This window comes from Tetrao urogallus (genome assembly GCF_951394365.1).
Source record: "Tetrao urogallus genome assembly, chromosome: 2".
Taxonomy (NCBI): Eukaryota; Metazoa; Chordata; class Aves; order Galliformes; family Phasianidae; genus Tetrao; species Tetrao urogallus.
This window is the reverse complement of record NC_136814.1, coordinates 102,823,588-102,850,769: the sequence shown is the minus strand read 5'-3', so window position 1 is coordinate 102,850,769 and position 27,182 is coordinate 102,823,588. Positions and strand designations below refer to the sequence as shown.

The 27,182-nt window shown below is 37.2% G+C and overlaps 1 protein-coding gene across 3 annotated transcripts in view; it reads left to right on the top strand.

The window, feature by feature from the left end:
* Nucleotides 1-27,182, top strand: part of ATAD2B (ATPase family AAA domain containing 2B) — a gene marked incomplete at both ends in the record, with an annotated part of 69,346 nt that overhangs the window by 25,870 nt on the left and 16,294 nt on the right. For all 3 annotated transcript variants that reach the window (XM_079550789.1, XM_079550787.1, XM_079550788.1), the window contains 13 exons: nucleotides 281-396; nucleotides 1,154-1,328; nucleotides 2,121-2,209; nucleotides 3,262-3,421; nucleotides 4,336-4,426; nucleotides 10,106-10,417; nucleotides 13,481-13,613; nucleotides 15,437-15,623; nucleotides 16,243-16,428; nucleotides 17,283-17,418; nucleotides 17,758-17,954; nucleotides 20,413-20,572; nucleotides 24,478-24,600. In XM_079550789.1, coding sequence (XP_079406915.1) covers nucleotides 281-396; nucleotides 1,154-1,328; nucleotides 2,121-2,209; nucleotides 3,262-3,421; nucleotides 4,336-4,426; nucleotides 10,106-10,417; nucleotides 13,481-13,613; nucleotides 15,437-15,623; nucleotides 16,243-16,428; nucleotides 17,283-17,418; nucleotides 17,758-17,954; nucleotides 20,413-20,572; nucleotides 24,478-24,600 — 2,065 coding nt within the window. The remainder of the gene's footprint in view (nucleotides 1-280; nucleotides 397-1,153; nucleotides 1,329-2,120; nucleotides 2,210-3,261; nucleotides 3,422-4,335; nucleotides 4,427-10,105; nucleotides 10,418-13,480; nucleotides 13,614-15,436; nucleotides 15,624-16,242; nucleotides 16,429-17,282; nucleotides 17,419-17,757; nucleotides 17,955-20,412; nucleotides 20,573-24,477; nucleotides 24,601-27,182) is intronic.

Here is a 27,182-nt window from a genome sequence, read left to right as displayed (position 1 = left end):
GTATGATGTGCCTGAGCTTAAGATTGCTATGTATGTAGATATTCAGCCATCCTTGGCATACTTAATTTGCAAACCAGGTAAACCTCCCCTCAGTCACTGATAATTGACTTGGTCGACTTTTTAAACTTAATTGAGCTGCAATTTTAGTACAGTATTTTTTAATGAATGTGCTGTTGTTTGCAGTTTTTCTTTGAATATGTTTTATAATTAGAGACTCTTCTATGAAAAGCTCTTGCTTATACATGCTTTGCTTTTTTTGTTTTTGTTTTTTTTTTGCAAGGTTCGTTTTGATAGTATAGGGGGTTTGAGTCATCACATCCTTGCACTTAAGGAAATGGTAGTGTTTCCTCTTCTCTATCCAGAAATATTTGAAAAATTCAAAATTCAGCCACCAAGGTAGGTGTATTTGCTCTTTTTTTTTTTAAAGTTTGATTAAACTTGAAGTGTGCTTCAGTTGAAAACACACAGGAGATTGCTTCTTTCCTTCAAGTGTTTACAGTTAAAATAGACTTACGTGTCTGCTACTCCACTTGTCTATCAGAATGTAATAAACAGGATGAAGAGTTAACAAGAGTCTAATTTACTCTTTTTGTGGTAAAGTGAACTTTTTAGTGATTTGGTTGAAGAATTCAGATATTGTATTAAGGCAGCCTTAGTAGCTTGACTTTTTTTTGTTAATTTCAATCCTTTTGTCAAATGAATGACTAAATTAAGGTAAGTGCTGATTTTATTTTTTTAATAGAAGTAATCACAGTAATGTTATGTTGTGATTTTAATGTCAATTAATAAGCCATTTTAGTGTGAGATTTAAATGGGTACACATAATCTAAGTAAGAGGAAAATTTTGAGATATTTGTGTTGTTTTGAAGGAGTAAATCTCTCCAAAGAAGTAACAGAAACTGTCTTGAAGCATTGCTGAAGAGTTAATATTTCAGGAGTTATTTAAGTAGAGTAAAACAATCCTTTTGAAGCTTATCTATGGAAGCATAAAACAAACATAGATTTTATGACATCACATTGAATACATTAAGTAGTAATAATAGTACTTAAGTCTTTCTTCTCCAGGCTCCCTGTCTTCATTATAAAATTTGACTTGGAGTTTTTCAGGAGACGTAAAATAAGTTTGTGACTGTGTTGATCCATTTATCTTCAGGGGCTGTTTATTCTATGGTCCTCCTGGAACAGGTAAAACCTTGGTAGCTAGAGCTCTAGCTAATGAATGCAGTCAAGGAGACAAAAAGGTGGCTTTCTTTATGAGGAAAGGAGCAGACTGTCTCAGTAAGTGGGTTGGCGAATCTGAACGTCAGCTTCGACTCCTTTTTGATCAGGTTAGAAAAAAATACATACTGTGTATATTCTGTGCTTTTTTGTTGTTGCTATATCTGCACTGTGTTCTAGGCAACCCAAATTACTTGCAAATGAAATTAAATACTAAATAGCTTATATATTTAGATGAACTAATAAAGGAATGTACAAATGATAGCATTATTTTGCTTTGAGAACTGAGAGGAAGATGTCTCTAAACTTGTCCATTAATAAAGTGGACAGAGTAGTTTGGGTAAAAATTGGAAAAAGGGAAAAAAAAAAAAAAAGAAGAGACAGTGAGTGTGAAGTTGTCTGTCACGTTCAAGGTGTGCTGCGTAGAGGAGGATGTGGGACTGCATCTGCTGTGTGTGCATTTTAGTACCCTCATTGGGCTTGGAAAATGATGGATGGAGTCTCTTATCAAGCAGTGAGACACAGTTGCACAAACAAGCTGTTTTCTGACAGATGCCTAAACAAATGGATTATGTGCAGATAAGATACTGTTCTCTGTAACTCAGTGTAAGGTGTCTCAGTTTATGAGCACTGTGCTGTCTTGAGTCTCTCAGACAGTAAAACTGATACACTGGTGCCATCTTGCTTGTTTAAAGGAGAATGCATCCGTTTCCTTTGAAACAGTATTGTTGTTGAAAGTTGAGTTTTATTTTTAGACTGCCCCTTTTAACTAAGGTGTTGCAGCGTGTGTTATTTTAGCATGTTATTGCTTGGTAAGAAGAATAAACTATTTTTGATGTTGATGGAATAATTGTGAATTAATGGTGAATTGATTTTTCTTTTTTTCTTTTCTTGCACGCCAGGCATACTTGATGAGACCCTCTATAATCTTCTTTGATGAAATAGATGGTTTGGCTCCAGTTCGTTCTAGTAGACAAGATCAGATTCACAGGTATTACTTTTTAGTGTGCTATCAAGGAATATACATTATAGAGTAGAATATAATGATGTGGAGGAGATCTGCAAGTATCCTAGAGTTCAATTCCTCCACACAGGACCATGTTATTTTGGTAAATTCTAAAGCTTAATTTTATTGAGTTTTCAAGAAGGATTTTTACTTTTGCGTAAGATCCATTACAGAAGAAAGGACAGATTGCTGAGGTTTTCTTGCTCCAGAAAATTACCTTTTGAGCTTTTCAGACAGACCGCAATTTGCTGTCAGTCAACTTGTAGTGGTGGTGACCTGTCAGTTGAAGCATCAAGTAAGGATTGGTTGCTGGTTTTGTACTATAAACAGGTTATCTGTTACCAACCTGATAGAGTAATCAGCTGAAAACACATTCTGAGATTTTTTTCAATTGCAGTGTTCTATGAATGAAGTGAACTCCTCTGTCCTTTTGATGACTGAGTGATGTGGAAGTTTATCTAGATTTACTTCCATATTATTTTTTTTTTTTTTAAAGCATATTTACTGCTAGATGTAATTTTTTTCTGGTTGCCCTCAATCTCAGTTTTGCTGTGCCCATTAAGGCAGCATGGTTGTGTTTTTCATATTATAGACATACCGTGGCATATTGTATGCACGTCTCCCATGACTCAAATGAGGGGAAAAGGAGGGAGGTTTGGGGTCAGCAGGCTAGTTTATGGGCTTCATTTTGATGCGCCTTTCTTCTACTCAGTGCTACCCCACCACTTGCTCTAAATGGGATGATGCATGCACTGTTAATGGAAGAGATCCCTTTGAGTCACAGCAAATGACTAACTGAGCTCACATTCCCTAAAACGTTCTGTAAGGAAGGAAGTTTGAATTTGTTGTAGTGCCTACTGGAGTGGTAATGCTAAGAGCAATACGGGTTATATCAAAAGAGTTCTCCTTGGTTTGAAACTTGACATAGTTGCACGGTTTTTCTTTGACTACGTACTTTTTGAAATTAAGAGTGAAAGAGCAAAAATTATTACGCTATTCCCTACATTTTTATTTATTTATTTTGAAAACTCTTCTAGTTCTATAGTGTCTACTCTTCTTGCCCTCATGGATGGACTGGATAATAGAGGAGAGATAGTTGTTATTGGTGCTACAAATAGACTGGATTCTATAGATCCTGCACTCAGGAGACCTGGTCGTTTTGACAGGGAATTTCTTTTCAACTTGCCAGATCAAAAGGTAAAACTTTGAAAGTAATTTTTTCTTGAACTTAAAACATATGAATGTCTGACAGCCAACTCATAAAAAAGCAAATTGCATTTGTTCTTGGAAGTGTATTAAATTTTGTGAAGACTTGTTTAGTAAAAACACATTGATAGTGTGTATGAAGTTGTACTGAATTCCAAATCTTCAGAATATAGTTACAACAAAAACAAAGATAAACTGTTTGCATTAAACTGGATAGCTTAGCTAAAACCTGTGTTTTTGTATGAATTTATATAAGGAATGTCAAATTTTGGGACTTTGGAAGTTACAGTAAGAGAAAACATATTTATATATACTACTGAAAGCACAAAAATTATATACGTAAGCATAAAAGGTAATTTATTGATGACAGGAATATTTCAGCTCCTTGTTCTATATTTTTAAGAATTCAGCCTTAATATTGCATGAATTCAAACTTACCTACATCCAAAACAAGTTTATTTTTAACTTGTTTAAATTCTTTGCAGTTCTGAAATGAAATACTTTTGCAATTCATGTGTATATACTGTGCTACTCAGCAAAAAATTAATTGGTGAGGCATTTGGCAGTGGAAGCTGTAAATCACGTATACAGCACTTAAACATTCAATTATAAAGTTGTGATAATTCTTACTAGAACGTGAATTGTGATCAATTCACATGTAATACTGGTATTGATAAAACAATTAAAATATGTAACTACTATAATGGAAAGATTACTGCTTCATATAAAAGTGTAAAGGAGGGGAAAACCTTTGTTCTCAAGAGGTCTTTGCATGGTAAGTTCTATTTTATGCACTTCAGGGACATGTCAAGGGAAAAGAAGTTGATATTTATTTGAAGAAATAATATATTCCAATCTTCTGACAAGGGTTTGTCTTGCTAACTTTATTTTCATCTTTAAATCAGGCACGAAAGCACATTTTACAAATTCATACCAGGGATTGGAACCCCAAACTGTCAGATCCTTTCTTAGGAGAACTAGCTGAAAAATGTGTTGGTGAGTGTTACCATGTTAGTACTTCAACTATAGATCCTTTCTCCTCTGTGTGAAACTTGGAAAATTTATTATATGCATCAGGATATTTATTGTTTTTACCTTTTTGAACTTTTGTACTTTCAACAATGTTATTTTTTGTGGTAAAACGTGCTTCTGTCTTACTGAAATACAAAATCAGTAGCTAGTAGTTGTTTGGAGGTAAAATAATATCATTTTTCCTTTCTGCAACTTCCACTTGTCCTTTAATAGGATGCATATCTACAAAAAGAAACAAATAGAAGTGGGAATTGGAATCATCAGGTAGATCTCCCATTAAAATAGAGTCCTACAGATGGGGTAGGGAAATGTTTCTTTTTTTTCTGTCTACATATGGACAAAAAAAAATCTGCACTTGTTTTTTCATTGCCCGGCATGTTCTCCTCTGACAGAAATCCCACAGACTACTCAGCCTTTCTAAAGGTGATTTTTCTCTTTACAGATTGCTAGCATAGAACAAACCCAGAGTGTAGATGTAGGTGGGGGTGGAGGGAAAAAACACCACACCGTGAGAACGTTAAATATACCTTTGGAGCGCCCAAAGACCTGCTGTACTGAATGGAGGATGGTTGTTCAAGATAAACCTGCTGCTTAAAAGCTAATCAGAAATAAAACCCAATATTTTTATAGTGAATTTAACAGAGGAAGTGACCCTAAAACACACACCACAAATCTCTTCTCAACAATTTGTCATGCAAAGACGCATCCTCTGTCAGTCATCTGCTCGGAGAAGCACTGAAGTTCTCAGAAAAAGGACGGTCTCAAATATCTGTGCATTGGAACCCATCATCAGAGAAATAAGAACTTTAAATTGAACATCAGTCCATTCAGTCAGCTGCAGTACATCCGAATTATCCTCTTCATCCACAGGGACATCTATCATCGAAGCAGCATCCCTCCGCTTTTGATGCACAAAGACCTCAACATCTTCTGGTGAGGAGAAAACATAACTATCCAGCAAACTCCAATTTAAGCTTTGCCGGGTATAAGACAGCATGTGCCAAACCCATTTCATGTAAATTCTGCTTGATTTGTGCAAAGACGTGATGCTGCTTAGTGGGAGAGAGGGGAGTAGTTGATGTAAAACTCAAGTGTTTCTTTGAAAATTCACCATATTTTTGCATTGAGAACACAGTCATGTTTTTTAGAACTTCAGACCATAAGGAAAGCTGTTGGTAGGTTTGATCAGAAGGCATTCTTCATTCTCAGTAAAACTTGTTCTGTGGAAAAGTCAGCCGTTCAGAGGAAATGCCCTTTTCTGTTTTCCTTGGCTTTCCTTTTATCCAGCTACTGTGCACTTGATTTTCTCAATTCTGTCTTGGAATATAAATGTTTTCACACATCCAAGATTAAAACCTTTTAACTTTACAAAGATCTTTTAAAACAGTTGAAGAGTGGTTTATCTTCTTCACCTTCAGTTTGCATCATCATTTCTGTAAGTGAAATCTGCAGCAACTAACATAAAGCAGGTATTCCAGATTCTTTGTGTACCTGCAAATTGAACTTACTGGCTCACTTCTCACACTGATAAGAATTATGTGCTGGTCTGTTTCCTCTTGTGTACAGCCTTTTTTTTATTTTTTTTTTTTTCCATTTTAAAACCTCCCCTTGCGTCCCTGAAAGCTTCCTACACCCAACAGGCTTTTTGCACAACATGGTTTATACCTCTCTCCAATTCAGCAAGCTTGGCAACACTTACCTTACAAGCATGTGGATCCTAATGAAGAAACCTGCTGAAATACTGCCATAGCAAATGACTTTGAGGAAGCAGATGTATGTGTGACTCACAACTTTATAAGATCAGGGGTACAATTTTAACGATATTACAAGGGGAAGATTCCAGGCCTTAAACACAAAAAAGTTATTTCTGAGGGCTGATTTTTGTCCCAGGTGTTTTGGATGCCTTTTAGGAGATTTTTGTGTATGTGAGAATTAAAGAACACACTTCACTGAATTGCCAAGCAAACGCAATGAGTGTGTGACAAGTAAAGCTGCTTGGGTAGAACATGGAATTACTCTGAAGACCACACAATGATGTCTTTCTACTACTGTCAAAAAGCACAAGTACCTAGTACCATTTTTGCCATGTAAGTGTGTACTGGAGATGGGTCACAGCAATCCCAAACTTTATAATCGTTGCCTTTCTCTTGTGCTTGCTTTACTGTTCTGAACTATAACTTTCTGTAGGTAGAGAGGCTGTTAACTCAGTCTTGTAGGAAACAGAAAATACTGGAAACACAAAGTGTGAATGCCTTCATCTTGCAGATGAATTTTTTTACAGTGTAAAGAGTGTTATTGAAATGATGTTAAGTAGAATTGTGAAGAGGTAAGCCATCGTACTCGAGGTGCTTGTTAAGCTTATTTTTGAAGGAACATTTTGTGACAAAATAGTATTTTAGTAGATCTTCCTGTCCTAATGTAATGTGGGAGAAGGAAGTTACGGCATTAATTTAAGCACTTCATACTTTTCACCAATGTATGAAAAACACCAATATGTAGAAAACATTGCTTTTCACTTCTCTCACAGTACTGAAGTTTGACCAACTTACTTTTTTCCATTGGAGGAGTTGTGCACTGCAGAAACTGGAAGCATCACAGAATTGTTTGAGTTGGATCTTTAATGGCCATCTAGTCAAACTCCCTGGCGCTGAACAGGGACACCTACACTAGATGATCTGCTCAGCCCTGTCCAGCCTTACCTTGGCTGTCTCCAGGAACGGGTCTTACACCTCTGGCCAACCAGTTTCAGTGCCTCACTGCCCTTTATTGTAAAAAGCAGTGGTTGAGATCATTAAGTTAGATGTTCAGCCTAGCTCAGGAGCAGTTTGTTGTAGATTTTGGGGGTGGATATTGAGCAGAGGATACTTTAAAGAGGACGTAGTACCTGCAGTTTCTGCAGGGTAGGAACAGTAAAATATGACTTGTAAGATTTCAGTGACCAAAATGCATTCTTTGGAAATCTGTTTTCTGAAAGCTGGACTTCAGAACTATTTAGCACAGTGTGGTGGTGATAGGCAGAGCAAAATGGGCTTCCTTGGGAAGATTACTTAGTTTTTTGATGTGTTGTGCCAGTGTATTTTGCCTGCCAAAGTGAACGTCCTTTGTGAATTCTTCAAAATGGAAATAAATGCACTGAGCCTTGATTCAATAGTGTCAATTTAGACAGAAATAAATTCAGATTATTTCATCTAGGTATGACTCATTTTATTTATTATTCCCTTTGACAGCATTTGACTCTTGTTTTTTTCACATCTTAATCAGTGTGCATTTACTTCTTAGAAACAAAAAAAAACCCTTCAATGATTCACAAGGTATGGGTTTTTTTGCAATTTCCCTGTCGCTGAAATGGATGTACAGTGTACACAAGAGAATCCCTTAGAAAGAGACACCAATTACTACTCTTCAAATGTAATTGCTCCTGAGAAATGAAAAATAGAAATGGAGACTAATTGTGTATCTGATCACCTGAGAATGCAATTTTAGAAGTAGGCTACAGGCTATTATTTCCTAATTTTGCAGTTCCTTGGAGATGTGCAAGCGGTGATTAAAAAGACTGTTAGAAAGTGGTATTACAGCATTTATTAATAGAAAAATTGAAAAGGACCGAGCTCCTGAGCTGCTGGATCTTCTGTGACGAAGATGCTGAACTAGTTTCTAAGGCCACTGGAGTTCTCTGTATCTCTTGTACGTCTTTGATTTAAGCTTCGCTTTAGTGACCCTGGACATGTTAAATTCAGAAAGCTTGTTGCATGAAAAGCAGACTAATTTAAATGGGAAAATGCTACCTCATGTTGAAAGAAGAAAGTAAAACTTGGATAAAAAAAAACCTGTTTCTGTTGTTTTAGATGGATTTGTAGGTACTGTTTAATAAGTACATGTGTTTGACAAAGTGTGCCTGCATGGTTTTGATTTCGTGTTGGGGGTTGGTATAAATAAATAAACAACCTTAGCACTGAAAAGAATTACCTGCTGAGTAATATACATGGACATACTTGAGCATATTTCAAACGTAACATGCATTTGTTTCATTCTAAGGTAAGTTGTGAATGTGAATTGCTGGCTGCTGCTTAGGAAACAGTCTGTGTGTTCATGAAGTTTACGTAGTTAGTGACTAACTTTTCTGTGAACACAGCTTAGAAGCTGTATAACAAGTCTGATATTCATGGCATTCTTTCTTTGGTAGTTGGTTTTTTTGTTTCTTGAATTGTTTGAGAATTTCAGGTGGAGTTTTAAGTCTCAGCCAATGCAAGTTGTCTTTGTAGCTGGAAAGTTGGTATCTTGTATTATAAAACCTCAAATAATGTAACTGAAAGATAAGGGTGGAAATTTGTCTTTCCCCCTCATCTTATTGCTTCTTTATTCTTATTTCTTTATTTTTTCAACACTTCGTATAGAATCAACTTTGTTCCTTTTGCTGTATTGATTTTTGTGAAACTGTGCATTTCCGTAGCACTGCAAGAACATTAGAGGATGGAGAGAAGCAAGGTAGCAGGCTTCAGCTTTGGGTCTTGGTACGGCCAAAGAAAATACAAAAATGGAGTAGAGAAAGTATGAATGGGAGGAGGTGGGGGAGGGGGAAGCGAAACAGCCACAAGAATTTACATGGAGAGTTGATGAATGAGTTTCTGTAAACACTTGGTTGCAAAACCGTGAACTTAAGTGACAGTGCCTCTGTACTATCTGTACTTTCCTACCTTTTCCTCTGGAGACTGTGCCCCATTGGAATAATATTTGAAGTTCTTTGAAAGATGGAGCTGTAGTGCTACAAAATACGGCAGCGTATTGATGTCTCTTGCTGAGAGATATGAGAAAATTTGTAATTTAACTCTGTAATTTGTAATGTAGCTCTGGGGAGAAACCCCAAGCCACTGGAACTGCAGAAAACACAGAGGTATTAAATCCCTGAGTATTTCATAATTATCAGATCTGTGGTTCTTAATAATGACGATGAAGCAATTATGCAAAGCCACCTGTAGGTACTTAGAAGCTGGGCTGAATGAAAATTGTAATGCTTTTTAGTAGCTTTTCTACTCTTTTTTTTGGTAACATTACAAAACTATAAGAAGTCTGAAACATTTTCCTCAGTGGTAAAAGTTCACATTTTTCTAAGAATCTACAGTATGCCTTTTTAACCAGAGATTCCTTCTCTTCTTTATTCATTAACTTTTCTCTTTATGTAATAGTTAGATGCTCATCCTATATAACAAAACAACTTTGCTTTTAATAAATATATTCATGTAGAGATGTTAAGCAAGCTAGAACAGCAACAAACAGAAAAACAGAAACCCCAGGGCTGGCCGGTTACAAATGGCAAGTATACTCGAGACAGCATTGAGAAAAAAAGAGTGATGACAGACTGAAAACCATGAGCTGAAGATAAATGCTGTGTAGTGAAAACAGAGGTCATTTGAACCATAGCATAGTATTCATTTCTGTCTGTATTTCAGTGTAACTGTACATAATTTGATATACAACACTGTCACTGGATTATAGCCTGGCATGTTTTGGCAGATGCTTTGTGGACCTCAACAACGAAGTATTACCAGTTGTTTTTAGCTGTAGGCATGCTTGAAATGTATGCAGCACAACAGTGCTATTTCATGCAAGGTTGTTTTGTTTTTCTCTCTTTTTTTTGTACACCAGGGTACTGCGGGGCTGACATAAAAGCACTTTGCACTGAGGCTGCCTTGATTGCCCTGAGACGACGCTACCCCCAGATTTATGTGAGCAGTCAGAAGCTACAGCTTGATGTTTCGTCAGTAGTTCTCAGTGCGCAGGATTTTTATCATGCAATGCAGAACATTGTGCCTGCTTCCCAACGTGCCGTGACGTCTTCAGGACACGCATTATCTCCTGTGATCAGACCACTGTTGGAACGTACCTTTGCTGACCTTCTTGAGGTTTTACACAAAGTGTTTCCTCACGCTGAGTTCAGCCAGAGTGACAGAAGTGAAGGTATGTGGGTTGTTAGTTGGCTTTCTTCGACTGCTAGCCTACAGCCTGATGTGTGTTTGGTTTAGTGTTATGTTCAAATGTGAATGCAGTTTGCTTGTCTGTTGCCTAATTTTTTTTTTTTGCAGATTTTAAGTTGCTGTGCCATTTAATGAACCTATGTGTAATGAACCTGTGTAGACCAATATGCTGTAGGTTTCAGTGTCATCTGGAAAAACAAACAAACAAAAAACCCACATCCCTAAGTGAATTACAGCTTAAAGGAGAAATAATAGAACATAATCAGATGGTACAAAAACAAACAACAACTAAATAGAGTCTTTCTCAGCATGTTAGGACCTGGAATTGGTGCTCCTGCCTGAGTGTCAATTACCTGTCATCAATTTTTGCTAGTTAGTGGGATAGAAACAGGCTGCAAAGGAGTTTCATGGGGAGCTCAGAGCTCAGAAGTGGAGAGCGTAGGTTAGACAAGATCCCTGGGCCTGTGGGGTGGTCATCTCCTGGATAATGAGGAAGTCCTGATGATTTCCTTACCTTGAAGTGCCTGATACACTTCTGATCCTGGAGCTGTTTCTGCCAGGTTAGCAAGTTGAGAACTATTAGCTGTTGTGTTGTGTTGTGTTGTTAGCTTTTTTTGCCAAATTAGTGAAGTCCAATGTGCTGAGGGGTCAGAAGTGTGTCAGAACTCTCCTGCAGTGGGAACAGTTACGAGTGTGTTAGTGAAGCAGAGAGTAAAAAGGAACGTGACTGACTGTTTTGACTGGCAGTGATTCAGTAGGTTCTGTGTTTTGTGTTCTTGGAGACATACTTTAATAGTTAGCCCTGTCATTTCTTAAGTTAAATGTTGAAATTACTTTGGTTTTTGATGTCTTTGTATTCTGACATAATATTTTTTACTGTTCATACTTGGAAACGCCTTCATCCCCCTGGCTTTATAAACGCTACTTGTGGTTGTGTGTAATTAACTTGAAAATAGTCTAGTCATGAAGTAGATCTGTGACAGCTATGACTTCTTCTTCTTTCCTGTTCCAGAACACGCTTTCAGACTGCACCCCAGGCAGCTTAGGCTGATCATTGTGCTGGCTGCAGCAGTTCCATGGACCAGTTTTTCCTCTGTCCCTTGAATTTCATGTACACATCAGGCCCTTTGTTGAATCGTTTCATTGGCAAACTCGTTTAAAAACATATTTTTGTTGGGTTACTTTTCTGCTGACTGAAACAGCTGAAGATTTCAAGAGTGGAGATGGCCTGAGGTGGGGTCAGGGAGTGGTGGAGCGTTGGGAAGGGATGCTTGCAGCTGTGGTTAGATCGCATTATGTTCTCTTGAAACCAGAATGGTGTAAGAAATTTGTCTCCCTTCATACTTCTTACCTTTTGGTAATGCTCAGCTTGGATACTATTGTTATTAAAGAATTGAATTAAAAACCCCTCTCTGTTATAAAGTTCTATTTGAGAATATTTAGTGCATGAGCGTAGGAGATACCCTTTGGGTATACATTTGGTATAGCAAAAATCTTGCATCTTGAGTTCTGCAGTGCTCCAAGAGTTAGGAGGTTTACATTCAATTGGTTTGAAGTGAAGGACATGGTTTAGTGAGAACTATTGGCAATAGGTGGATGGTTGGACTGGATGATCTTGTAGGTCTTTTCCAACCTTGGTGTTTCTGTGATTCTGTGAAGGGCTTCTGTCTTTGCCCTGAGTTAGATATCCAGCAGCTTTTCCTAATACTTGTGGATATGGGCTTGTTCTTGGCACCGGACTGAGATTTGTAGGCCTTCATTATCTTCACTTTATGATGCTTGCCAAAAATGTGACTGCATTGCTGTTTGCCAAGAGACTTGTCATGTCCTCATCAAATACTTTTGTTGTCTCAACACTTTTTCCTGGGACTGTATGTGTGGATGGATAGATGTTAGGTGGCATCTCTGTGCTACACTGTCAGTGCTGCCTTTATTGGTTTAGGGTAGTAGTACATGTGCTGTGGTGGGTCAGATATTTGAGAATAACTCTTGTATCTCTTTATTTCGTGTCTTTTTTTCACAGCACTCCATTTTTCTAAATGGCTGTGGCCAACTTGGAGTGTTGCTGAGGTCTCTGGTGATTACCCTGCAACAGCAGCGTGCAGCTGTGGCTGAGCTGCTCTCAAGCTTGCCCATCCATTACAGAGTATTTTGTTGACCTCTGCGCTTCTCTTGCTGACCATTTTCACCCTGTTCATGCAAACTGATTTTGCTGAGGGAGTGAAGATGGTTTTTGAAGTTAACATGAAATAAATTCCTTTCCAAGGAGCAAATAAAGATCTCATAGCAGTTGATTTTCCATTATCCTATGGCAGCAGTCTATTCTTTATCCCACTGTAGCCATGGTAGTTAATTTAGCAGAACCTAATTTTCAAAAGGGTCTTCTGTCAACTGGTTGTTTTGGTTTACTGCCATGCTTACATTTTTTGCAGTTTTTTGTCCCCAGAGGCTGTCTTTAGAATGTAATCAGTCTTTTAGCTTTTTGTTTCTGAAGGACTATGTAGAAATTACCTCATCATGTTGATGCATTAGAAAAGGAATTAAAATAGATTGAAGTACAGAATATGAACTCAGGATTAGCTGCATTGATTGTAGTAGTACACACATTGTCCACGAGGTGATGCAGAGAGTAATTTTGGAAGAAGTGTACCTGTAAAAGTTGGGTCACCAGTATGAAAGAAATAAATACAAAATTCTTTATAGTCTGAGGAATTAAAAATTTCGTAACTTCATCCTTGAAAAATCTCTGACAGTAAAATAAAATTAAATGAAGCAATTCATAGCGAGTTAAACATTTTCTTGTTTGTGAGATTGTTCTGCTTGCTGGCTTGAAGAGTAAATTTGTAATCATTAGACTTCTGCAATATGTAATTTGCTTTTTTTTTTTTGAAAGTATTTATTATTCTGTGTTCTTACATTTTGACAGTTATAATATTTTTTTTCCTACTCTTGAAAATAAGTGTTGTAATTGAAGAAAATTGTAATGCCTTTTCTTGTTTGTTGTGAGTATAAGTGATGAGACTAATTAATGTATTTCTTGGAACAGATGTACCAAGTCTAATATTAGATGATAGTGAAGATGAGAATGCTTCATCAATTTTTGAGACGAGCTGTCCCTCAGGATCACCAAAGAAACAGTCATCAGCTGCTATACATAAACCCTACCTTCATTTTACAATGTGAGTGTTTCTCTAACTGTCTCTAACCAGATGGATGAAATTATGGCACTCTGAGATCAGTAGAGGTAATAAAGGTGTGGTGGCAATGCTGTTCTGTGTGAGGAAAAATATGACTGCACGGATTAGAGGTTTTAGATTGAAATGCTCTTAGGTAAGGCCACGTCCTGAATGCAGCAATCAGAAACGGCTTGGAACAGATGGATTTGTCTTAGAAGTAAGGATCTTAACAGCAATTCTCAATTGTAACAAGCAGTATTGATTTGAAATACCACACATTGGGAAAAGAGATATTGAGGAATATTTCCCTAGGCTGGAGCTGTGGGGTGACCTGAGAGCAGCCTTTCAGCTCCTAAAGAGGAGCTGCAGAAAAGAAAGGGACAGGCTTTTTAGCAGAGTCTGTGATGACAGAACAAGGGGAAATGGTTTCAAGCTCAGGAAGGGTAGGTTTAGGTTAAATGTGAGGAAAAAAATCGCTTACAGTAAAGGAGTGAGGCACTGCAACAGATTGCCCAGTGATGTGGTTGATGTCCCATCCCTGGAGACTTTCAAGTCCAGGCTGTGTCAGGCTCTGGGCAGCCTCATCTAGCTGTGGTGTCCCTGTTCATAGCAGGGCAGTTGGACTAAATGGCCTTCAGAGGTCCCTTCCAACTCTAAGGATTCTATGATTCTGTGATTTTTGAGGGTTAAATTTAGAGGTTTACTTTGTAGGAAACATTACGATAACATTACAAAAGAGATTTGCTTTGTCTTGGTCTGAAGCACTGTTGAGCTTCAGTGTATGCAATTGTTTGGTTAAATGATAAAAATGTTTTGAGGTTTTTTAACATAGTTTTTCCTTGTTTTTCTTGGAAAGTTTTTTGGGAAATGGGAATTTGGAAAGATTGTGTGAAATTTGGCTGAATCCTTTCTGTTTAATTTGAATTGCCTACAGTAATTAACTGTAAAGTAACATTTCTTTGGTTTTTAGTTAGAACCGTTTTAGCCTATGTTCCGTAGCTTCTCTGGAGAGTTTGCTTAATAAAGAAAATGAGGTTAGGAGAACTGCTCAGTAGTAGTACTGTTCAGTAGAGCCATCTTGTGGAAAAATGCTAAATTTTTTTCTGCTAAAAAGTGATGCCAGGGCAGCATTTATGGAAATCTACACTTAAAAATAAGGATATAATGTAAATTCTCTGAGAAGCGTGTGGTCACGTTTTTAATACTAAATTTAATTTAATACCAAATTCCTTACATGAACTCCTTCTTAGGATGTCTTCTATGTAGCAAGAATGAAAATAAGGTTTATCTTTGCAGTCTTTCTGCTCTCATAAAATAAACTTAGTAAAAGAGTAGAATATGAACGGTGATTTTTGTTAAATCCTATTTCTTAAATTACAACACATTACATTCTTCTTGGAAATCTTAGGTATTATTTTTGGAGGATGAGTTTATTAACTTGAAATTTCTGAGGTTACTGTAGAGATGCATGAGCTTGATGTGACCAAATAGATATCTTGACTGAATGTCCATTTATGTGAAAGTATGTTCATATGATGTACAAGTTTAACATGTGCACATTTTTGCAGATGAGTTTGAATAAAATTGTTGTGAAATTCAAGCAGTAGACAAGGCTTGAGTTACTTAGAGCTGAATTAGTGCTGAAGTATTTTACAGTTTGTTGAATCTTTTTAGGCAGTTGTAGGAAGTTGTCCATTACTTGGTCTTTTGGATTCTTAGCAAACAAAAGACCCAAAACAAATACCCAGGCTTGAAGCAGTGATTGAGGTTATATGTATTTCCATTGGTAACAGTGGCATGTTCATTCTAACTGTTGTCTGTTACAGGTCAGCTTATCACCAGCCAACCTCTTACCGACCGAGATTACTGCTAACTGGAGAGAGGGGTTCGGGTCAGACTTCACACCTTGCTCCAGCACTATTGCACACTCTTGAAAAGTTCTCTGTACACAGGCTAGATCTGCCAGCACTTTATTCAGTCAGTGCCAAAACACCTGAAGAATCGTGTGCACAGGTGACATTTAAAATTCTCTTCTAATAGGTAACTGATATAATTCTGGAACAGATCTGCAGCATCTAAATAATGGCAGCTGAGTGGTGTGTTAGGTAAAAGCCAGGTTTTCATAGGCATATTTTAAATATAGATCTCTCTAGATGGATATTCAGATCTCTGTTGACTAATAAGAGCAATCATGTTTTTAACATGACTGCTCAGGTGGGTTTTTGGTTCCGGATTTTCATTTTTGTTAGTTTATGTGTAAATTGTTGTGTTGTGGATATATGCTCAATTACTTACTGTAAATGCTTAAGTGTGTGGTGAATTTTATGGTGTGTAAGGATAGCAAGCCAGTTTAATTTTCATATTGATAGTTCAATCTTGACAAGTTTTTAAAACATACACGACAAGCAGTATTTTTGTAGGGCCTACCAAAAGGATGTAAAATAACTGAATGATACAGCTACCAATTGCAAACAGTTGCTTAGAAAGCCTTAATTATTAGATAATGTTAATTTACTGGAGGATTTGTACACCAAGTATTACCAACGCAACTCATTTCCTAGTCTGCAAGAGTTTTGCTTCTCATGGGGGATAACAACGATTTTAGTTAAACATCATTGTTACTCTTAATTAGATCTTTCGTGAAGCTCGAAGAACAGTACCAAGTATTGTTTACATGCCTCAGATTGGTGATTGGTGGGAAGCTGTCAGTGAAACTGTGAGAGCTACTTTTCTAACCTTGCTGCAAGATATACCATCTTTCTCCCCTATATTTCTGCTGTCTACCTCTGAGTCCATGTATAGTGAATTGCCTGAAGAGGTAAGTTGACTGTGGGAGGGCAGTGTTATTATGGATGCATGTGCTATCCAACATGTTCTGATCACAAGAAAACATTGTTTTGTGCTGTTTCTCAAACTTTACAGAAAATTACCAATTTTATTATAATGAGGGAGGTACTTCCACATTACTGACAGTCAGAATCTCCACACTATTTTGCTGAGGAGGCCAAGTTCTTGAACTATACTTGCTGTTTAGAAATGACATAGTTCCTTTAAAGTGTTGATGGATTCAACCCATCGTGGGCTTGTTCTCTGGTCTGCTGTTGAAGGCAGTGATGGAATTCCAGTAGCATGTATGGAGTAGAGTTGATTTTCTTCATAGTGGCTGGTATAATGTTGTGTTTTGCGTTTAGGAGGGGAAGAGTGTTGAAAACTCTCCAACTTTTCAGCTATCAAGCAGCATAAGGGTGCAAAAGGAGCTGGGAGAGAGCAGGACCTCTGTAGCTGACCCAAACTGGACAAAGGAATGTTGTTCTATGCGCACTGCTAGCACGTGTCCAGCTTTTCATCCACTGGGACCCCCAGGTCTTTCTCCACCAGGGCCTTTTTCCTCCTGTTTGTAGACATACCTGGGATTGCCCCAATGCAGGCATGACACCTTGCGCTTGGCCTTGTTGAACCTCATTGGGTTCATGTGGGCCCACTTCTTAAACCTGTCCAGGTCCCTCTGGATGGCATCCCTTCCTTCAGTGTACACAGATTTGGGTAGAGTTTCCTATCTTCTCTAATGTGGTTAATTGTGGAAAAGTTTGTGACGAGCATTTTTGTATGGTTGCTAATTATGTCGCTTTGAGTGGAGGCTCAGTTTTTACACAGCATTATTTTCTGTTGTAGGTGAAATGTATTTTCAGAATCCAATATGAAGAGGTTTTTTATATTCAGAAACCAAGTGAAGAAGACAGATTGCGATTTTTCAGAGGATTAATTCTTGATGAGGCTGCGATGCCCCCACCAAGAAGGAAACAGGCTGGTAAACTAAATTACAGTAAAGCCAATAATAATGTGATCTCAGTGTTTTGTTTTCTGATTCCTTTTCTGATGCTGATTTCTTTTCAGAAGGCACGAGTAACTGACAGCTAGTGTAGGTAATAGGTGGCAATGTTTCTGTACCCAGAAAGTTTATTTAGAGGAGGATTGGAGGAATTGCAGTTATTGGTTTTAGAAAATGGGGGGGGCTGTGGGACTAAGAGTTCATTGATGGTTGCGTTGGTGAGACCCATTAAATACGTAGTGAATTTGGAGGGGCATCATCATAAAATACGCTGTCGTTAATACTTCTGTTGTCTGACTTCTTGTTTTTTTTCCCTAGCTCTTCGTGCTATGGAAGTTCTTCCTCTTGCACTGCCGTCTCCTGCCCGTGAGCTGTCGGAAGCAGAAAAACAACGGATGGAGGACCAGGAAGAGAACACGTTGAGAGAGCTGCGGTTGTTTCTCAGGGATGTAACCAAGAGGCTGGCTACAGACAAGCGCTTTAACATCTTCAGCAAACCGGTGGATATTGAAGAGGTCTTGTTTCAGTGATGTGCAAACAATGAAGTTGAAGTGATTAGAAAAAGAGTGTCAATTGAAAAAGGAAATGGAGAAGTGAATAATTAAAATGAATGTTTTAGCTGTAATCTTTCCTATCTAGGCTGTTAGTTTTAGCTGGTGAGATGGTCACAGCCACATCAATTGAGATGCAAGGAGTTTGAGAATGTTCTTTGTACCAGTAACCTGTAGGAAACTGTGCTTTCCTGTCAGTTTTCCAACTAAAAGTAGCATTTAAAAATGCCACTCCTATCCCTGCCAGTGCTTCTGAAATATTTGGAAGCATAAATACTATTCTTTAATAAAAGCTTTTAGAGCATAATAGTCCTGTAGGCATGATAGTATTGGAAAAGCAATCTGTGTGTTCTGTAATGTAGCAAGCATTAATAGTATTGTTGAATAATTTCAGCAGTAATGCTTACAGATGCCATTAATTGCAGATGGTAGCACTTTATAAGGCATTTGCTGGATGATTATATAGTGTGCACACCTAACTGATCAGATGGCTCCATCTGCAAATCTATTTTCAGATGCTTTCAGATGTATAAGAAAAGGACGTGGTTTAGCCTGACTTAAAAATCAAATGCTGCAAGTCCGGTAGTTAGGATTGTTTGTCTTTTGTTTCTCATGAAACATTTCTATTAGCAGATACTACGAGACAAATATGAGATGTTTGCAGTACAGCACTGTAGAAAATGAATTTGCATTGTAAATTTCACACGCCTAAATAGCGTATTTTTATTGTCTCACGCAGTCCTCTTAGTGGGAGCTTTCCTCAGTCTTGTGTAGCTGTTTTTGTTTTAAAGCTGTGTGAAAGGCTGAGGAGATCTTCAGTAAGGCATTTCAGTGTGAGCATGGTCAAAGGAGTATTTTTATTATGAAACTGCTCAGGAGTTGTAGGGAATCCATCGTACTCATGGTAAAATTCTTTTTCCCCCAATGAATTTGCAGTTCAAATGCACGTGGATAAGTTTAGGGAGAAAAAAAAACACAAAAAAAAACCCAAAACAAAATACCCACAAAACCACAGTCCTGGCTTTGTAGGTGGAGAAATTAAATAAAATCACATTAGCAGGATTTTTTTTGCATGCCTTGTAATGTATGGCAGCACTAGAAATTGTCCCTTTTTGTCCCATGTCATCCTTTCAAGCATGGCTCTGTCCCATTGTAGAGGAGCTGTCTGATTTTCTGAAGAAGTGTTAAACTTGTTCCACTCCTGCTTGCGTTGCGGAGGGAATAATGCTGCTGTGTGACAAAACAGAGATTTTCCTGACTAATACAACAGCAGTGTTTACAGTTTCCAGTGAAAGATTATTTCTGATGTGCTAATGAGAAGAGGAAGCTCATGACTTGGCGTTCCACTCAATGAACTAATTATCATGTTTCTATAGAGAGGCATAAGAAGAATTTTTGCCATTTGAATTTTTCAGCATAAATTTCAGTGTGCTTAGGGAGTTAGGCTACGTACTGCTGTCCACTGCACTAAAGCACTGAAGTTATTTTATGTTGTAATAGATTTTTGTATGAATATCTATAGATACTTCATTTAAAGAAACCTATTAAGTCTTAACAGAGCCATTGCAGCTTGATCTGGATATGTGTGTAACTGCTCAGTATTTTGGCAGCTACCATCATACGTGGGTGATTTCAAAAGAAAAAAAGCAATGCTGTTTCTGAGGCTGCCAGTGTTTCTAATTGATTGCAACCTTAATTGCAGTGGAACATGCACCTATAGGATTTTTCTGCCTTGAAGTAAATAACAAATTAATAGGTTTTTTTATGAACTTTGTTACAGCAGCTGTGCTGATACATTTGACTGTCAAGCTTGAGCCCCTTATGGTACCATTAATTATGTAAAATATTTTCAGTGTGCCCTAGTGGAAGCTGAATTTCCATTTGTGAGCTAAGCTTGTAGTAAGCTGTGAACTCTACAGAAGGGCAGTCTAAAGAGAAAGTATTATGTCAAAGTTACTGTCTTCAATCAATAGAACCTGACTTTTCTAAAAAATAAAATTGATTGAAGGAACTAATTAATCATATATACTTACAAGTTGGTAATTTGACTGTTCAGTTTAATGAGTTTACTGAAAACTTGAACAACACACAGTTTTCCTCATTTTTCTTTGGGTGAAGCTTCTTGTTTTCTCTTTCCAGCTCAAGATAGTGTTCTAACAGTCACAAAAAAAACCTAGAAATAAAAATGCATTTAGATAAAATGCTGTGCCTCAAAAACACCATCAGCTCCATTTTAGAGAAACTGAAGAAACTGGAAGTCCTGTTAAAACTTTGACTTTTAACATAATTTTTCTTTTATTATTGAAACTGTTTAGTTATTGTGTTGGGGCTAAGCATGTGGAATGAATAAGGCTACAAAGATATGAAACTAGCAGTGTTCAAATACAGTCCTTTGTCATTTTTGTGTGCTGTTTGATTGCAGGTTTCAGATTACCTTGAAGTTATCAAAGAGCCAATGGACCTGTCAACAGTAATAACCAAAATTGATAAACACAACTACTTAACAGCCAAGGATTTCCTAACAGATATTGATCTGATATGCAGCAATGCATTGGAGTACAATCCAGACAAAGATCCTGGAGGTAAGATCTGCTTCATCTTGGCTTTCCTAAATTGAAAGCGTGGTACTTAATCACATATTCAGTTACTATTCTAGTCTCTAAATAAGCTGCATGCTTTATTATAATTAAGATAAACAAGCAAATTTCCTAAGTGTCTGTGCTTTTAGTGTTCTAAGGCACTTGGAGCACTGGGGGACGTTACAAGAGCTACAGCACTTAGAGTTGTTCTCTAATAAATTAGGTTTTGTAGCTCCTTTTAAAATTCAATAGCTCATTTTCATTGAATTGACTTTGCATATGCAACAAAAGCCAGTGCGATTTGGAGAGCTGCGGAGAGAATACTACACACAATCTGGCAGTGGTCTGCTTTTATTTTCTCATTGGCTTAAAATGTGAAATGCACCTACAGAAATTAAGAAATGTCTGTCTGGGGATGGAAATAAAGTGAGATAGATCATCAGGCAAGGAAGTTGCTGCAGCTGGTTAGGAGAGATTTAGAAGGTTTGGTCTCGACAGTGTCACACTGTGCTTTCAATTAAGGCAGAATTTGTGGAATGAAGTGCATGGGAAACTGTTCATACTGAAAGAAAGAGCATATTTTATACTCTTTGCAGGGGCCACCTTATTGTGAATATTGTTAAAAGAAAGCCTTTCATTTGGCAGCTTTCAGAATCATCAAGAAAACATTTAAAATGCAAAAGCAACGTCCTTTTAATGTAGTTTTATTTTATATTTGTGATACCAGAAGTCTGACTCTGTCTGTAGACCAATGCATTTAAGTGTTTTATGAAATAATTTTACCAGGTTATAGCCTGATTACGTATATTTTTTAACTCAAATTTTTGATGTTATTCTTTCCCATTCTGCGGTACTTCTGAGCTGTAAGCTGAATGCTGAGAGCACTAATCCTCTTGGGTGGCTATTTTGAAAAGCATGTTGTAATTCTAAAATTGTTTTGCACGGTTTAGTTCCCGTAATGTCAGATCCTAGCTTTGCAAAGCCAGGGTCATGTGAGAAGAATTGCCTTGCATTTGTGTAGCTGTGAAGCCTCAAGTAGAGGGTTTTTCATGTTTCATGTGCCTTCTGAACGTAGTGCTAGTTCCTAGCTTTTGAAAAGAAACCTTTCTTTGATTTATGGATGCTTTTTGTATTACAGCTAAAAAAAAATAATACACTGGTAGAATTCAGCAAATGATTCAATGTGTTCTTGGTAACACTGCTTAAGGACTTCTAATGTGTAATTATGAGATAATCAAAGCTTTGATGGGCATATGGGATTCTCTGAGTATCTCTGAAGAGTGCCTGCTCACGTAGTGAGGGCTGGGAGTGACACCTCCTGCATGTGACCGACATGTTTTTGACTTAATGATGGGCTTTGGGAAAAATTGGCATTAATTCACACCTTTTGTTCTCCTTTTTTAGGCCTTTTGGATCTGTGAGCTTGGTTGCTCAGTTCTGGGAAATATAGTCTGAAGAGGTTCTTGAAGTTGTAGAGCAGGTCTCTCTACCTCCAAAGAACAGATTTGGAGGTCAGGTCTTCTAGGAATCGTGACATGAATCTCAAGTTCGGTGTGGCAGAAACTTGAAATAGCAAAGGCAGCTTGGGCAGAATGTAGAGTCGGAACTTTTCATTGAGCTTAACCAAAGAGAAGAGCTTTAGGAAACACGCCTAGGGAGCCAAAGTAGGAACATTTTAGTTTTTTCCTTATGTCAGGATTAAATGAGGCGAAATGGATCTGGCTGTTCCTAGGTTAAGTTTCTGATTGTAGCTTCTCAACTTTGAGAAGGCAGTTGAAAGATAGTTCTGTCTTCTGCGTTGTCACAGATTGATTATATATTGTTCTTCTGGCATGTAAGATGTCGTGAGTTTTTGTATGAATACACTGCTGGAACAGTACATCGTTTCTATTCTGAGTAGGCATTATATGTGTTCAAATCCATTAACTGATTATAAAGCTATAAAAAAAAATCCATTAACTGATTATTAAGCTATAAACATTCATATTTTTAAAGCTGGGTTTATATCCTTCCTCTGTCTCATGCATGAATTTGCAAAAGTATCATACTGTACCTGGTTCTGTTCTGTCATTCAGTTTGGAAAGGCAATTGGAGTAAACAGTTCATATACTGAATACAAAGGCTCAAAACTGGATTCTTTTTGTTCTTTTAAAATTTATTTTTCTATACAGTTGCAGATAGATCTCAACAAGAGAATCTTTCTTTTTCCCCTCCATTATTTGACCATTTTTTCCATTCTTCAGGAATGGGAACAACCTTTGTGTATTAGACAGATTAGTATTTGCATCTTCAAAACGTCTGTGGGAAAGTCTTGCCTATCACAGGATGTGAGAAAAGAAGTATTTCAGTCAAATGTTCCCTTCAAAAGATGCAAAATAGCATTTGCCATTTCAGTAAAATATTGGTGTAGACTTGGGAATCTGTGCCCCTGTATTGTTTGATAGAATATGGTTGGTGGTATAGTCATCTGTGGTCGTGTGATTCAACTTACATTCATGGTGCTTTTTGGTAGGTTTATATAAAAACCTATTGTGTTAAATGCAAGTATGACATGTTAACGTGACTCTACAAACCTGGTTTTGGGGAAGGCTATTTCAACAGTAAGCTTCTAATCAATATCAAAAACCCAACTTAAACTCCATGTAGAACTTTGATCACTATGGAGGCTTTTTTTCCCCCCTCCTTTTAGTAGGTTGTTTTGTATTTTATTTCCTGACTGACTTACACATCAACAAACTGCAGATGTTTATTTGTGATCACAAATCAAGATGCTCCACAAGTATATGTGTGTTAAAGAAAAGAAAAGGAATAAATCTGCTTTCCAGTCAATTAAAGCAGTAGTAGATTTCCTCAGAAAACATACTGAGGGCTTGATTGGGCTGGATGTTGGTATTATTTTTGACTCAGCTGCCCTCTCATCTGTAAAATATACTGTTTCTAGATTTATAAACCTTGTTTAATAAATGTTCATTGATACTCTTAATTGTTGTACTTAGTAATTATTAAAACAGATTAAATATGCTAATTATATAATATGTTGTAGAGATTAATGTTGGTGTTTGCTGTATAAGTACATCCATCAGCTGGAAAAAGCAATTCAGTGTGGATGAATTGACAAATTAAATATGTTTGTGCTAAAAGTAAATGGTGTTGTAGATTTCACTGAAAAGCAGCATTCTAGATGTCAGTTTTCTCCACATATGGCTTAACTTGCTAAGTCAAAATTACTTCTCAAATACAGCAACAGCAATGGAAGGATTTCTTTTGTGTATTTCAGAGAGATTTTGGCCAGTTTTTCTGGAGCAGGTCAAAATGAGAAATAACTATTCGTTATCAACAGGAATCTGGTGAAGCATGAGATGGAATTTTATAGCATTTGTTGAAGAAAAATTAAACAATTAAAAAAAAAAAAAAAATAAGGAATGTAGTCCTGATGTGCCGTACGAATTCAGAGGGTGTCCAGTACGATTTTGCTGACAATAGATGGATGTTACCCCGTTAGGGAGTGAGTTTATTCCTGGACAAGTCTCTTGTTACTTGGGGCACTCTTACTGCACTCCATGATTCTGTGTAGATCTGCCTGGGGGAACTGGCGACACCTGCTGGTTCTCGTGAGTTTTGAAGAGCTGCGAGTTGATTTATGTTCATCTTTCATCTTTTGCCTTTGTTTAGAAATGCCGCTATTGATTAAATTAACAGTTTGTACTTCTGAAAACTGCTAGATTTTTAACATTGCTGGGTTGGAATTTTTGAGCACGCTGTTATTGATCAGTGTACATTTTCATGTATTTCTGTTTTCCAGCTCCATCTATATCAGTGTTGTCATATACAGAACAAACTTACGTAGAAATGATAAGTCTTTCACTGATTGTGATTAAAATTAATATGTGTTCTGTCTTGTTTTCTAGATAAAATAATAAGACATAGAGCTTGTACTTTGAAGGACACTGCTCATGCTATCATTGCTGCTGAACTGGATCCAGAATTTAATAAGATGTGTGAAGAAATCAAGGAAGCAAGAAGAAAAAGAGGTATGTTTAGCTTCATTTATCATAACAGAGCATAAATAGGATAGAAGACAATTACAAATGCCCACATAAAAAATTAAATTTAAAATGGAAAATGGAGTGCGTGTCAGTCTTGGGCAGTACCTGGTAAAGGATGGCTGAGCTTGAAACTTGTCTACTTTTCCCAGCTGTGTGAGTTTATCTGATAAAACACTGTCCTTTACAAAAGAGGAATGCAGTGCCTGTGGCTACAGAAAGCAGTGTTGAACGCAGTGAACAGGTAGATAGGCATTGGGACTGCTGTGCTAATTGAAGGTGTGGTGGCACCAGAGCTGTGTTCTAGAAATGCAATGCATTAACAATTAAGATTAGGGAGAATACCATTTAAAACACTGTATTTTCAGTTCAGCCTGGCATGTGTCCAAGTGTACTTTTGGTGATAATACATTGACTTTTTGGATTAGGAAATGTCTGTTAAATCCACCCTGAGGAGAGAAATGAGATTGGCAGTCTAATAATCCAGAATCAGGAAATACAGCCCCCTCTGTTGGGGCACTGACTTCATTTTTGTTCATATTAGTGCAGGTGTGTTTCAGCTTGTAGTTTATAGACCCCCAAGTCTATGGACAGCTTCTAACGTTGACCACAGTAGGTAACTGAAAACCCAGATGTGCTCTCAGAACGGCTTCATTTACAGGAGAAATTCTGTACCTCCATGATTTTTTTTTTCTGAAAATTGAGAAAGGTTGGAAACTTCTAAACTGTAATGTTAGGAAAAAAAAAAAAAAAAAAAAAAAAAAGAAAAATCCAGCTTTTTTTTTGCCTACTTGTTTCAGTAATTCTGGCTTTGCCTTCCAAAGCGTTCACTGCTTCAACTCCTGCTTTGTAAAAAACCAAAACCAACCAACCAAGAGATAAGAAAAACTTGCATTATTAGATTTCTAAATTGGCTATGACCACTCTTGTTTTTGCAGGTTTCTGAAATACTTTTGTCAGTAGGTTGAAGACCCTTTATTAATAAATTTCCTTGAACTAAGCAAGTGTCTATAGGCTTTCTCTTCAGCTTTCATTGGATGCTGTTCCTCTTATTTTCCAATTCAGTATTTTTGTTTAATCCTGTTTGAGTTTCCAATGTGCATCTGAAATTGTAATTCACTGTGGTAGTAAATTTGAACTAATACTTTTCTATACTTTTCTGTTAAAAGGATGTTCACAATTCTGGCCTTAGTATCACACTGAGAGCTACGCTCAGTTAATTATCCACTGCGAGTTCCTTGTGATTGCTGAAGGTTATTTCTTCTGAGGTTAAAGTTAGCTGTATATAAAGGTCTGGTGTTACAGAGAGCAACTAGAGTTTGTAGTTGCTGCTTGCAGATTTCTCAAAAGCTGATTGGAATCCACTAGCAGCTCAATTTTCATTTAAACCTGAAGAGGTAGAAGTAGTATTGCAGTCGCAGATTGAGCTAGAGTGGTGAATGTGACCATCAGAAATCAACTTTGTCCACCTGGAAAAAAAGAACAAGCCCCAAAGTTGGTTAGATCTTGGCCAATGTTTTCTCAGCTACATTAGAAAGACTTCAATTTGAGATTTGGAAGGACTCAAATGAGCTGATCTGGTGAGGCTTCTGTAGATTCTCTGGCAGTTTTGTGAAGTGCTTCTGAGCACATAGGACTTCGGAAGGCAAGTGGCACGTCTTGTAGACTTTTTAATCTTTGCCCAGTTGAAAAGCCATTGATTTTTCTGAATGTTGCATTTATTAGCTCTTAATTGGTTTCCAGGAACTACTGGAGATGAAGACTAAGGCTAAAAAACTCTATATCCATTTTCTTCACAATTATCTTGGCAAGCTGGTTAGCAATCTTACATAGCTTTAAAATGCAGGATATTTTCTCCCTCCCTTTTTTTTCCCCACAGTTCCAAACAAAATTATCTTTTCTACACTTCTGTCAGATCTGTTGATTTTATTTAGTACTGTGACTGGTGACAAATCTTACAGTACTACAGAGTGGCAGAATTAGTGTCTAGAAGTTTAAACTAGAGTATCTTGTTCTTGTATTACAGAAATTTGTTGTTGGAAGCGTGTAAACCTAAGCTGGTAAATAAAAAATATATACAAGGTTATTTGGATTTGCAGCTTCTTGTTGAAACCAACAGATAGCAAGGTAGAAACGATGAGTGCTTTGAGTAAATATATTTGATATGTAGTTTAAAATATTTGTAATGATTCCAGGATACTTGTGTTTAAAATGCTAACTGAAAGTTGCTTTGAGAATCTTTTTATTTCGGCTTCTGTCAGTCTTGGAGCTTCTTGCCTGCTCTCAGTCACTTTATTCTGGCTTCTCTTGGAGTCATGTTATGGCATTTAAGAGCACTGTAACAGTGGATGAATAGCTAATTCTCATTCATACATAGGAAACTTCATATATATATATTTTTTTTTTCTTGAAAGTGTTTGTAACCAAATATGAATTTTAAAAATGTCATTAAAAATCCTGTAAAATAGTAGAAACTGTGAGATAAGCTTCTATTCCACAGAAAGCACAGCAGTCTTCCTGTTAAAAGCAGAGTCACATTTTTCTCCATCTAAGAGCTCCCGGTGACTCTG